General features: G+C 49.9%; 1 protein-coding gene across 1 annotated transcript; it reads left to right on the top strand.

Moving 5' to 3' along the window:
- Positions 1-2,636: 2,636 nt before the first annotated feature.
- Positions 2,637-13,118, top strand: LOC121842436 (sperm-associated antigen 1A-like; the record flags this gene model as incomplete). The annotated part of the gene is given in 4 exon segments (XM_042312425.1): positions 2,637-2,930; positions 6,020-6,161; positions 12,671-12,797; positions 12,960-13,118. Coding segments are annotated over 4 exon segments (624 nt in total), but the record flags the coding sequence as incomplete, so codon positions are not given.
- Positions 13,119-13,680: the final 562 nt, after the last annotated feature.

Below are 13,680 nucleotides of genomic sequence, written 5' to 3'. Positions count from 1 at the left end.
GGAGACCATGAGCAGGCCATCTGGAATCAAGAGACTGTGAGCAGGCCATCTGGAATCAGGAGACCGTGAGCAGGCCATCTGGAATCAGGAGACCATGAGCAGGCCATCTGGAATCAGGAGACCGTGAGCAGGCCATCTGGAATCAGGAGACCATGAGCAGGCCATATGGAATCAGGAGACCATGAGCAGGCCATCTGGAATCAGGAGACCATGAGCAGGCCTTCTGGAATCAGTAGACCATGAGCAGGCCATCTGGAATCAGGAGACCGTGAGCAGGCCTTCTGGAATCAGGAGACTGTCAGCAGGCCATCTGGAATCAGGAGACTGTGAGCAGGCCATCTGGAATCAGGGGACCGTGAGCAGGCCATCTGGAATCAGGAGACCGTGAGCATGCCATCTGGAATCAGGAGACCGTGAGCAGGCCATCTGGAATCAGGAGACCGTGAGCAGGCCATCTGGAATCAGGAGACCGTGAGCAGGCCATCTGGAATCCACCGAGAAGGCCATCTGGAATCAGGAGACCATGAGCAGGCCATCTGGAATCAGGAGACCATGAGCAGGCCATCTGGAATCAGGAGACCATGAGCAGGCCATCTGGAATCAGGAGACCGTGAGCAGGCCATCTGAAATCAGGAGACTATGAGCAGGCCATCTGGAATCCACCGAGCAGGCCATCTGGAATCAGGAGACCATGAGCAGGCCATCTGGAATCACGAGACCATGAGCAGGCCATCTGGAATCAGGAGACTATGAGCAGGCCATCTGGAATCAGGAGACCATGAGCAGGCCATCTGGAATCAGGAGACCATGAGCAGGCCATCTGGAATCAGGAGACTATGAGCAGGCCTTCTGGAATCAGGAGACCATGAGCAGGCCTTCTGGAATCAGGAGACCATGAGCAGGCCTTCTGGAATCAGGAGACCATGAGCAGGCCATCTGGAATCAGGAGACCATGAGCAGGCCATCTGGAATCAGGAGACCGTGAGCAGGCCATCTGGAATCAGGAGACCGTGAGCAGGCCTTCTGGAATCAGGAGACCACCGAGCAGGCCTTCTGTAATCAGGAGACCACCGAGCAGGCCATCTGGAATCAGGAGACTATGAGCAGGCCATCTGGAATCAGGAGACTATGAGCAGGCCATCTGGAATCAGGAGACTATGAGCAGGCCATCTGGAATCAGGAGACTATGAGCAGGCCATCTGGAATCAGGAGACCATGAGCAGGCCATCTGGAATCAGGGAGACCATGAGCAGGCCATCTGGAATCAGGAGACCGTGGGCAGGCCATCTGGAATCAGGAGACCATGGGCAGGCCATCTGGAATCAGGAGACTATGAGCAGGCCATCTGGAATCAGGAGACCGTGAGCAGGCCATCTGGAATCAGGAGACCGTGAGCAGGCCATCTGGAATCCACCGAGAAGGACATCTGGAATCAGGAGACCATGAGCAGGCCATCTGGAATCAGGAGACCGTGAGCAGGCCATCTGGAATCAGGAGACCATGAGCAGGCCTTCTGGAATCAGGAGACCACCGAGCAGGCCTTCTGTAATCAGGAGACCACCGAGCAGGCCATCTGGAATCAGGAGACCACCGAGCAGGCCATCTGGAATCAGGAGACTATGAGCAGGCCATCTGGAATCAGGAGACTATGAGCAGGCCATCTGGAATCAGGAGACTATGAGCAGGCCATCTGGAATCAGGAGACCGTGAGCAGGCCATCTGGAATCAGGAGACCATGAGCAGGCCATCTGGAATCAGGAGACCGTGGGCAGGCCATCTGGAATCAGGAGACCATGGGCAGGCCATCTGGAATCAGGAGACTATGAGCAGGCCATCTGGAATCAGGAGACCGTGAGCAGGCCATCTGGAATCAGGAGACCGTGAGCAGGCCATCTGGAATCCACCGAGAAGGACATCTGGAATCAGGAGACCATGAGCAGGCCATCTGGAATCAGGAGACCGTGAGCAGGCCATCTGGAATCAGGAGACCATGAGCAGGCCTTCTGGAATCAGGGAGACCACCGAGCAGGCCTTCTGTAATCAGGAGACCACCGAGCAGGCCATCTGGAATCAGGAGACCACCGAGCAGGCCATCTGGAATCAGGAGACTATGAGCAGGCCATCTGGAATCAGGAGACTATGAGCAGGCCATCTGGAATCAGGAGACTATGAGCAGGCCATCTGGAATCAGGAGACTATGAGCAGGCCATCTGGAATCAGGAGACTATGAGCAGGCCATCTGGAATCAGGAGACCATGAGCAGGCCATCTGGAATCAGGAGACCGTGAGCAGGCCATCTGGAATCAGGAGACCATGAGCAGGCCATCTGGAATCAGGAGACCGTGGGCAGGCCATCTGGAATCAGGAGACCATGGGCAGGCCATCTGGAATCAGGAGACTATGAGCAGGCCATCTGGAATCAGGAGACCGTGAGCAGGCCATCTGGAAACCACCGAGCAGGATATCTAGAAAACCTGGACATTTTGGGAAAGTTAACAGAATTGATCCACCCTACAGTCACAACCATGTGAAGTGATTGAGAGTTGTTTGAAAGGCCCAAGTCAGACCGCCTTAACTATAGACTCTTAATTATCCAGCTCGGATGTCAATCTGCTTCAAGCAAACGCTGTGGTGTGAATTACCTGCTGTCCCTCCCAGTCCTCTAGCTAATGCAGCTACACACTATTTATACACTGTCCCTGCACTTACATAATAGAGGATAGCTGGGAGGATAATGCTGTGTGTGTGTGTGTGTGTGTGTGGTTCCTCCAGGATCACGCGGTTACTGATAGAGCAGGACGGAGAACAGTGGAGAGAGAAACTACCTGAGATCCCTCTGGTCCCACTATCAGCTCAGCAGCACCGCAGGGAGGAACCACCCAGCGCTGAGGTCCTACAGGCCAGAGCAGAGAAGGCCAAGCAGCACGCAGGTAGGGCTCTCACTCAGCCGAGTCCACAGTCTTAGAACAAAAGGGTTCCAAGGGTTCTTTGGCTGTCCCCATAGGAGAAAACTTTTTTTTGGTTCCAGGTAGAACTCTGTTGGGTTCCATGTAGAACCCTTTTTGGTTCCAGGTAGAACTCTTTAGGGTTCCATATAGAACTCTCTGGGGAAAGGGTTCTACCTGGAACCAAAAGTGTTCTACCTGGAACCAAAAAGTGTTCGTCAAAGGGTTCTCCTATGGGGACCGCTGAAGAACTCTTTTAGGTTCTAGATAGCACCTATTTTTCTGAGCGTGTAGTCACCCAGAAGCTAATCAGTGTCCGCTGACCAGCCGTTTCCTCTGTCACAAGAGACTACATTCAGACTGACTCACAGCATGAGTCCAGAATGACCCCTACTCCCTATGTTGTTCACTAATTCTGACCAGAGCCCATAGCACCCTATTCCCTATATAGTGCACTACCTTGGCCAGAGCCCAGGGTTAAACGCAGTGCAATAGGGTGGCATTTTCTGTTCAGCAAGCATCATCATCATTCCTCATCCTCTTTCTGCTGTGAGCTGGAACCTTCAAAGGTCTTATAGACTATTGCAGCAGTAGAGACTGGAGACACTGTCTGCTAGAGGACTGAAGGGGGAGATACTGTCTGTTAGAGGACTGGAGGGGGACATACTGTCAGAGGACTGGAGGGGGACTAGTGGAACAGAGAGAGGAGACATAATGTCTGCTAGAGGACTGAAGGGGGACAACTGTTTGCTGCTGGAGCCCCTTCCCCCTAGCCTTATACCCTAGCCCCTCCTCCCCTCGCCCCTCCCCCTAACCCTATACCCTTACCCCTAGCCCCTCCACCCTCGCCCCTCCCCCTAACCCTATACCCTTCCCCTACCCCTAGCCTTATACCCTAGCCCCTCCTCCCCCTCGCCCCCTATACCCTAGCCCCTCCAACCTAGCCCCTCCCCCTAACTCTATACCCTAGCCCTCTTTCCTTAGCCTTATACCCTAGCCCCTCCTCCCTCGCCCCTCCCCCTAACCCTATAACCTTCCCCTTCCCCCTAGCCTTATACCCTAGCCCCCTCCTCCCTCGCCCCTATACCCTAGCCCCTCCAACCTAGCCCCTCCCCCCTAACCCTATACCCTAGCCTTCTTTCCCTAGCCTTATACCCTAGCCCCCCCTAGCCCTATACCCTAGCCCCTCCCCCAGCCCTACTCTCCCTAGCTCTTCCCCCTAGCCTTATCCCTAGCCCCTCTCCCCTAGCCCTTCCCCCTAGCCTTATCCCCTAGCTCTTCCCCCTAGCCTTATCCCCTAGCCCCTCTCCCCTAGCCCTACTCTCCCTAGCCCTTCCCCTCTAGCCATAGCCCCTCCCCTAGCCTTATCCCCTAGACCCTCTCCCCTAGCCTTATCCCCAGCCCCTCTCCCCAGTCCCAGTCCTAGCCTCAGTCTTATCCTCAGCACCAGTCCTAGCCTCAGCCCTATACCCTAGCCCCAGCCTCAGCCCCATACCCTAGCCCCAGCCTCAGCCCTATACCCTAGCCCCAGCCCTATACCCTAGCCTCAGCCCTATACCCTAGCCTCAGCCCTATACCCTAGCCTCAGCCCTATACCCTAGCCTCAGCCTATATACCCTAGCCCTATACCCTAGCCCCAGCCTCAGCCCCATACCCTAGCCCCATCCTCAGCCCTATACCCTAGCCCCAGCCCTATATCCTAGCCTCAGCCCTATATCCTAGCCCCAGCCTCAGCCCTATGCCCTATCTATACCCTAGCCCCAGCCTCAGCCCCATACCCCCAGCCTCAGCCCTATACCCTAGCCCCAGCCCTATACCCAGCCCTATACCCTAGCCCCAGCCTCAGCCCTATACCCAAACCCTAGCTCCAGTCTCAGCCCTATACCCAAGCCCTATACCCAAGCCCCAGCCTCAGCCCTATACCCTAGCCCCAGCCCTATACCCTAGCCCTATACCCTAGCCCCAGCCTTATACCCCAGCCTCAGCCCTATACCCTATCCCCAGCCCTATACCCTAGCCCCAACCCTAGCCCCAGCCTCAGCCCTATACCCAAACCCTAGCTCCAGCCTCAGCCCTATACCCAAGCCCTATACCTATACCCTAGCCCTATACCCTAGCCCCAGCCTCAGCCCTATACCCAAGCCCTAGCCCCAGCCTCAGCCCTATCCATCCCCTAGCCTCAGCCCTATACCCTATCCCCAGTCCCAGCCCTAGCCTCAGCCCTATACCCTATAACCCAGCCTCAGCCCTATACCCTAGCCCCAGCCTCAGCCCTATACCCTAGCCTCAGCCCTATACCCTAGCCTCAGCCCTATACCCTATACCCTAGCCTCAGCCCTATAACCTAGCCCTATACCCCATCCCCAGCCCCAGTCCTATACCCTAGCCCTATACCCTAGCCCCAGTCCTATACCCTAGCCCCAGTCACAGTCCCAGTCCTAGCCCCAGTCCTGTCCTAGCCCCAGTCCTAGCCCGTCTCAGCCCTATACCCTAGCCCCAGTCCTAGCCCCAGTCCTAGCCCTAGTCTCAGCCCTATACCCTAGCCCCAGTCCTAGCCCCAGTCTCAGCCCTATACCCTAGCCCTAATCCCAATCCTAGCCCCAGTCTCAGCCCTATACCCTAGCCCTAGCCCCAACACTAGCCCCAGTCTCAGCCCTATACCCTAGCCCCAACCCTAGCCCCAGTCTCAGCCCTATACCCTCGCCCCAGTTCTAGCCCCAGTTCTAGCCCCAGTCCTATACCCTAGCCCCAGTCCTATACCCTAGCCCCAATCTCAGGGCCGTGCTGCAGCCAACCATAATTGATGTTTTAACTGTGATGAATGGAAGAAGGGAGCGGGCAGCTTTTTCCCAGAACACCCCAGTGGTCTCATTGATTAGCTGTCCGTTATCACATGAATGACTGCTGATTAGACCTGTTTTCACCCTGGATTTTAAAAGGACAAAATTACCACTCACTTATTTTTGTGAAATACGATTCTTACAACAACAAAAAAAAAAAAAACATTTTTGTCAAGTTACTCAGTATGATGTCACACATTTACTCACCAACAGCGTATCTTCCTTTGCCTGCAGCTCAAAAAACAGAAGTCTGTTTCAATTCGCTGAAACAAGAAGGAAATGAGTTTGTGAAGAAAGGTCTGTTCCAGGAGGCTCTGAGGACGTACAGCGAATGCCTTAAGCTGAAGCCAGAGGAATGTCCCATTTACACCAACCGGTAAGGACCTGACCGTGTCTCCTTCATCCTAACAGGTACAGTAATGTACAGTGCATTCGGAAAGTATTCAAACACCTTGACGGTTTCCACATTTTGTTACGTTACAGCCTTATTCTGAAATGGATTAACTTGGTTCCCCCTTCAATCTGCACACAATACCCCATAATGACATCACAATACCCCATAATGACAGCACAATACCCCATAATGACATCACAATACCCCATAATGACATCACAATACCCCATAATGACATCACAATACCCCATAATCACATCACAATACCCCATAATGACATCACAATACCCCATAATGACAAAGCAAAATAATAAGACAAAATAAAATATCACATTTACTTAAGTATTCAGACCCTTTACTCAGTACTTTGTTGAAGCACCTTTGGCAGTGATTACAGCCTCCAGTCTTCTTGGGTATGATGCTACAAGCTTGGCACGCATTTTTCACTGCAGATCCTCTCAAGTTCTGTCAGGTTGGATGGGGAGCGTCGCTGCACAGCTATTTTCAGGTCTCTCCAGAGATGTTAGATTGGGTTCAAGTCTGGGCTCTGATGCTGCCACCACCATGCTTCACCGTAGGGATGGTGCCAGGTTTCCTCCAGATGTGACACTTGGCATTCAGGCCAAAGAGTTCAATCTTGGTTTCATCAGCCCAGAGAATCTTGTTCCTCATGGTCTGAGAGTCCTTTAGGTGCCTTTTGGCAAACTCCAAGCAGGCTGTCATGTGCCTTTTACTGAGGAGTGGCTTCCTTCTGGTCACTCTACCGTAAAGACCTGATTGGCGGAGTGATGTAGAGATGGTTGTCCTTCTGGAAGATTCTCCCATCTCCACAGAAGAACTCTGGAGCTCTGTCAGAGCGACCATCGGGTTCTTGGTCACCTGACCAAGGCCCTTCTCCCTGATTGCTCAGTTTGGCCGTGCGGCCAGCTCTAGGAAGAGTCTTGGTGGTTCCAAACGTCTTCCATTTAAGAATAATGGAGGCCATTTTGTTCTTGGGGACCTTCAATGCTGCAGAAATGTTTTGGTACCCTTCCCCAGATCTGTGCCTCGACACAATCCTGTCTCGGAGCTCTACGGACAATTCCTTTGACCTCATGGCTTGGTTTTTACTCTGACATGCACTGTCAACTGTGGGACCTTATATAGACAGGTGTGTGCCTTTCCAAATCATGTCCTATCAATTGAATTTACCACAGGTGGACTCCAATCAAGTTGTAGAAACATCTCAAGGATGATCAATGGAAACAGGATGCACCTGAGCTCAATTGAGTCTCATAGCAAAGGGTCTGAATACTGAAGTAAATAAGGTATTTCTGTTTATCTATGTTTCATAACCTGTTTTCGCTTTGTCATTAAGGGGTATTGTGATGTCATTATGGGGTGATGTGATTATGGGGTATTGTGATGTCATTATGGGGTGATGTCATTATGGGGTGATGTCATTATGGGGTGATGTCATTATGGGGTATTGTGATGTCATTATGGGGTATTGTGATGTCATTATGGGGTGATGTCATTATGGGGTGATGTCATTATGGGGTATTGTGATGTCATTATGGGGTGATGTCATTATGGGGTGATGTCATTATGGGGTGATGTCATTATGGGGTGATGTCATTATGGGGTGATGTCATTATGGGGTGATGTCATTATGGGGTGATGTCATTATGGGGTGATGTCATTATGGGGTATTGTGATGTCATTATGGGGTGATGTCATTATGGGGTATTGTGATGTCATTATGGGGTATTGTGATGTCATTATGGGGTATTGTGATGTCATTATGGGGTGATGTCATTATGGGGTGATGTCATTATGGGGTGATGTCATTATGGGGTGATGTCATTATGGGGTATTGTGATGTCATTATGGGGTATTGTGATGTCATTATGGGGTATTGTCTGTAGATTGATGAGGAATTGTTTTTATTTGGTCAATTTTAGAATAAGGCTGTAATGTAACAACATGTGGGAAAAGGGGAAGGGTTCTGAACACTTTCCTAATGCACTGAATGTGGTGGGAACAGAACCCTGGTCTGTGTAACCAGTGGGAACAGAACCCCGGTCAGTGGGAACAGAACCCTGGTCTGTGTAACCAGTGGGAACAGAACCCCGGTCTGTGTAACCAGTGGGAACAGAACCCTGGTCTGTGTAACCAGTGGGAACAGAACCCTGGTCTGTGTAACCAGTGGGAACAGAACCCCGGTCTGTGTAACCAGTGGGAACAGAACCCCGGTCTGTGTAACCAGTGGGAACAGAACCCTGGTCTGTGTAACCAGTGGGAACAGAACCCCGGTCTGTGTAACCAGTGGGAACAGAACCCCGGTCTGTGTAACCAGTGGGAACAGAACCCCGGTCTGTGTAACCAGTGGGAACAGAACCCCGGTCTGTGTAACCAGTGGGAACAGAACCCCGGTCTGTGTAACCAGTGGGAACAGAACCCCGGTCTGTGTAACCAGTGGGAACAGAACCCCGGTCTGTGTAACCAGTGGGAACAGAACCCCGGTCTGTGTAACCAGTGGGAACAGAACCCTGGTCTGTCTGCTCTAACCCCAGCCAGCCTGCTCTAATCCCAGCCAGTCTGCTCTAACCCCAGTCAGTCTGCTCTAATCCCAGCCAGTCTGCTCTAATCCCAGCCAGTCTGCTCTAATCCCAGCCAGTCTGCTCTAACCCCAGTCAGTCTGCTCTAATCCCAGTCAGCCTGCTCTAACCCCAGTCAGTCTGCTCTAATCCCAGTCAGCCTGCTCTAACCCCAGCCAGTCGGATCTAACCCCAGCCACTCTGCTCTAACCCCAGTCAGCCTGCTCTAATCCCAGCCAGTCTGCTCTAACCCTAGTCAGTCTGCTCTAACCCCAGTCAGCCTGCTCTAACCCCAGCCAGCCTGCTCTAACCCCAGTCAGCCTGCTCTAACCCCAGCCAGCCTGCTCTAACCCCAGTCAGTCTGCTCTAACCCCAGTCAGCCTGCTCTAACCCCAGTCAGTCTGCTCTAACCCCACCAGTCTGCTCTAACCCCAGTCAGCCTGCTCTAACCCCAGCCAGCCTGCTCTAACCCCAGCCAGCCTGCTCTAACCCCACCAGTCTGCTCTAACCCCAGTCAGCCTGCTCTAACCCCAGCCAGCCTGCTCTAACCCCAGCCTGCTCTAACCCCAGCCAGCCTGCTCTAACCCCAGCCTGCTCTAACCCCAGCCTGCTCTAACCCCAGCCTGCTCTAACCCCAGTCAGCCTGCTCTAACCCCAGCCTGCTCTAACCCCAGCCAGCCTGCTCTAACCCCAGCCTGCTCTAACCCCAGTCAGCCTGCTCTAACCCCAGCCTGCTCTAACCCCAGCCAGCCTGCTCTAACCCCAGCCAGCCTGCTCTAACCCCAGCCAGCCTGCTCTAACCCCAGCCAGCCTGCTCTAACCCCAGCCAGCCTGCTCTAACCCCAGCCAGCCTGCTCTAACCCCAGCCAGCCTGCTCTAACCCCAGCCAGCCTGCTCTAACCCCAGCCAGCCTGCTCTAACCCCAGCCAGCCTGCTCTAACCCCAGCCAGCCTGCTCTAACCCCAGCCAGTCTGCTCTAACCCCAGCCAGCCTGCTCTAACCCCAGCCTGCTCTAACCCCAGCCAGCCTGCTCTAACCCCAGCCTGCTCTAACCCCAGCCAGTCTGCTCTAACCCCAGTCAGCCTGCTCTAACCCCAGCCTGCTAACCCCAGCCAGCCTGCTCTAACCCCAGCCAGCCTGCTCTAACCCCAGTCAGCCTGCTCTAACCCCAGCCTGCTCTAACCCCAGCCTGCTCTAACCCCAGCCAGCCTGCTCTAACCCCAGCCAGCCTGCTCTAACCCCAGCCTGCTCTAACCCCAGCCTGCTCTAACCCCAGCCTGCTCTAACCCCAGCCAGCCTGCTCTAACCCCAGCCAGCCTGCTCTAACCCCAGCCAGCCTGCTCTAACCCCAGCCAGCCTGCTCTAACCCCAGCCTGCCATGATGTCAGTAAATCCAGTCAGACTAATCAGGTGTATTGTTGCTGTAGTGTGGAAATACAAACAGGAACAGCAGAGGACAGCAGGGTGTCTGCTCCTCTCTCTCTCATAGCCTAATTATAGACACAGTGTGTAACACAGAACAGGGTAGCGGACCGTAAATTGTGTCCTAGAAAGACATGCAACACGGGCTCTCCTGGGATGGGAAACCTGGGTCCTATTCATTAGGCACCTCTCCCTCCTCTCCTCTCTTGTATCTCCTCTCCTCTCTTCCCCTCCTCCTCTCCTCTCTTCCCCTCCTCCTCTCTTCCCCTCCTCTCCTCTCTTGTATCTCCTCTCCTCTCCTCCTCAATAGCCAGTAGAGTAGTGTTGTCAGCGTTGACAGAGTGTTCTGTACCATAGAGTTGAAAGGGGCTGGCCACCCTGACATGACTCACCACACCGTACCTTTGTGTTCATGTCCTGTTCTGCGTAAAGCCCTGTGTGTACAGACAGTCACAGTACACACTCCACAGCCACATGAGAGCGTAGCTAAAAAGGACAGCTTTTCAACACACACATGGCCTTAGGGGAAGTGTTGAGTACGCCAGAGGAACGGCAGGCTTATCAACATTAACACACTGTCTTGGTGCGAGGATGTCTGTCTGTGGGGTCAGAAAATACAAGAGAGGCTGATTGTATGAGCTGTGTTTGGCTGCTATGTTGAACAACAGTGTTGTGTTCTCCTCCAGAGCCATAGAGACACACTATAATACTGTTGTGTTCTCCTCCAGAGCCATAGAGATACACTATAATACTGTTGTGTTCTCCTCCAGAGCCATAGAGACACACTATAATACTGTTGTATTACATTCTGCCTCCATAGATACACTATAATACTGTTGTATTACATTCTGCCTCCATAGAGACACTATAATACTGTTGTATTACATTCTGCCTCCATAGAGACACTATAATACTGTTGTATTACATTCTGCCTCCATAGAGACACTATAATACTGTTGTATTACATTCTGCCTCCATAGAGACACTATAATACTGTTGTATTACATTCTGCCTCCATAGATACACTATAATACTGTTGTATTACATTCTGCCTCCATAGATACACTATAATACTGTTGTATTACATTCTGCCTCCATAGACACACTATAATACTGTTGTATTACATTCTGCCTCCATAGATACACTATAATACTGTTGTATTACATTCTGCCTCCATAGAGACACTATAATACTGTTGTATTACATTCTGCCTCCATAGATACACTATAATACTGTTGTATTACATTCTTCCTCCATAGAGACACTATAATACTGTTGTATTACATTCTGTCTCCATAGAGACACTATAATACTGTTGTATTACATTCTGTCTCCATAGAGACACTATAATACTGTTGTATCACATTCTGCCTCCATAGAGACACTATAATACTGTATTACATTCTGCCTCCATAGAGATACCATAATACTGTTGTATTACATTCTGCCTCCATAGAGACACTATAATACTGTTGTATCACATTCTGCCTCCATAGAGACACTATAATACTGTTGTATTACATTCTGCCTCCATAGAGACACTATAATACTGTTGTATTACATTCTGCCTCCATAGAGACACTATAATACTGTTGTATTACATTCTGCCTCCATAGATACACTATAATACTGTTGTATTACATTCTGCCTCCATAGAGACACTATAATACTGTTGTATTACATTCTGCCTCCATAGAGACACACTATAATACTGTTGTATTACATTCTGCCTCCATAGAGACACACTATAATACTGTTGTATTACATTCTGCCTCCATAGAGACACTATAATACTGTTGTATTACATTCTGCCTCCATAGAGACACTATAATACTGTTGTATTACATTCTGCCTCCATAGAGATACCATAATACTGTTGTATTACATTCTGCCTCCATAGAGACACTATAATACTGTTGTATTACATTCTGCCTCCATAGAGACACTATAATACTGTTGTATTACATTCTGCCTCCATAGAGACACTATAATACTGTTGTATTACATTCTGCCTCCATAGAGACACTATAATACTGTTGTATTACATTCTGCCTCCATAGAGACACTATAATACTGTTGTATTACATTCTGCCTCCATAGAGACACTATAATACTGTTGTATTACATTCTGCCTCCATAGAGACACTATAATACTGTTGTATTACATTCTGCCTCCATAGAGACACTATAATACTGTTGTATTACATTCTGCCTCCATAGAGACACTATAATACTGTATTACATTCTGCCTCCATAGAGACACTATAATACTGTTGTATTACATTCTGCCTCCATAGAGACACTATAATACTGTTGTATTACATTCTGCCTCCATAGAGACACTATAATACTGTTGTATTACATTCTGCCTCCATAGAGACACTATAATACTGTATTACATTCTGCCTCCATAGAAACACTATAATACTTTTGTATTACATTCTGCCTCCATAGAGACACTATAATACTGTATTACATTCTGTCCTTAGAGCGCTGTGCTTCCTGAAGCTAGATATGTTTGCTGAAGCCAAGCAGGACTGTGACTCTGCCCTGAGGCTGGAGCCAGCCAATAAGAAGGCCTTCTACAGACGGGCCATGGCCAATAAAGGCCTCAAGGTAAAGGGACAGGTTTTAGGAGTTCACATGACTAGTTTGCGGGTTTGGCCCAATCTGGGTTGACTACTTTTGTAGACGGGTATTGAAACGACTACCTGGTCTCTTCCTCATCCTCCACATATGTGTGTGTGTGTGTGTGTGTGTGTGTGCCCCCATCCCCAGGACTACCTGGCGTGCAGCTCTGACCTACAGGAGGTGCTACAGCAGGATCCCAATGTAGCGGAGGCTGAGAAGGAGCTGGAGGAGGTCACTCTGCTGCTCAGACAGAGTCTGGCCCGGGGATCACCTAGCAACCCCAGGAGGACTGTACCCATCACTGAGGTAGAATATACCACACATGAATATATACACTATACTACACATGAATATATACACTATACTACACATTAAAATATACACTATACTACCATACCCATCACTGAGGTAGAATATACTACACATGAATATATACACACTATACTACACATGAATATATACACTATACTACACATGAATATATACACTATACTACACATGAATATATACACTATACTACACATGAATATATACACTATACTACACATTCATATATACACTATACTACACATTGATATATACACTATACTACCATACCCATCACTGAGGAAGAATATACTACACATTAATACATACACTATACTACACATGAATATATACACTATACTACACTATATACACTATACTACACATTAATATATACACTATACTACACATTAATATATACACAATACTACCATACCCATCACTGAGGAAGAATATACTACACATTAATACATACACTATACTACACATGAATATATACACTATACTACACATGAATATATACACACTATACTACACATGAATATATACACTATACTACACA

Source organism: Oncorhynchus tshawytscha, unplaced genomic scaffold, assembly GCF_018296145.1.
Source record: "Oncorhynchus tshawytscha isolate Ot180627B unplaced genomic scaffold, Otsh_v2.0 Un_contig_10318_pilon_pilon, whole genome shotgun sequence".
NCBI classification, from domain to species: domain Eukaryota; kingdom Metazoa; phylum Chordata; class Actinopteri; order Salmoniformes; family Salmonidae; genus Oncorhynchus; species Oncorhynchus tshawytscha.
The sequence above is the reverse complement of the archived record's forward strand: the minus strand, read 5'-3'. Positions and strand labels throughout refer to the sequence as shown.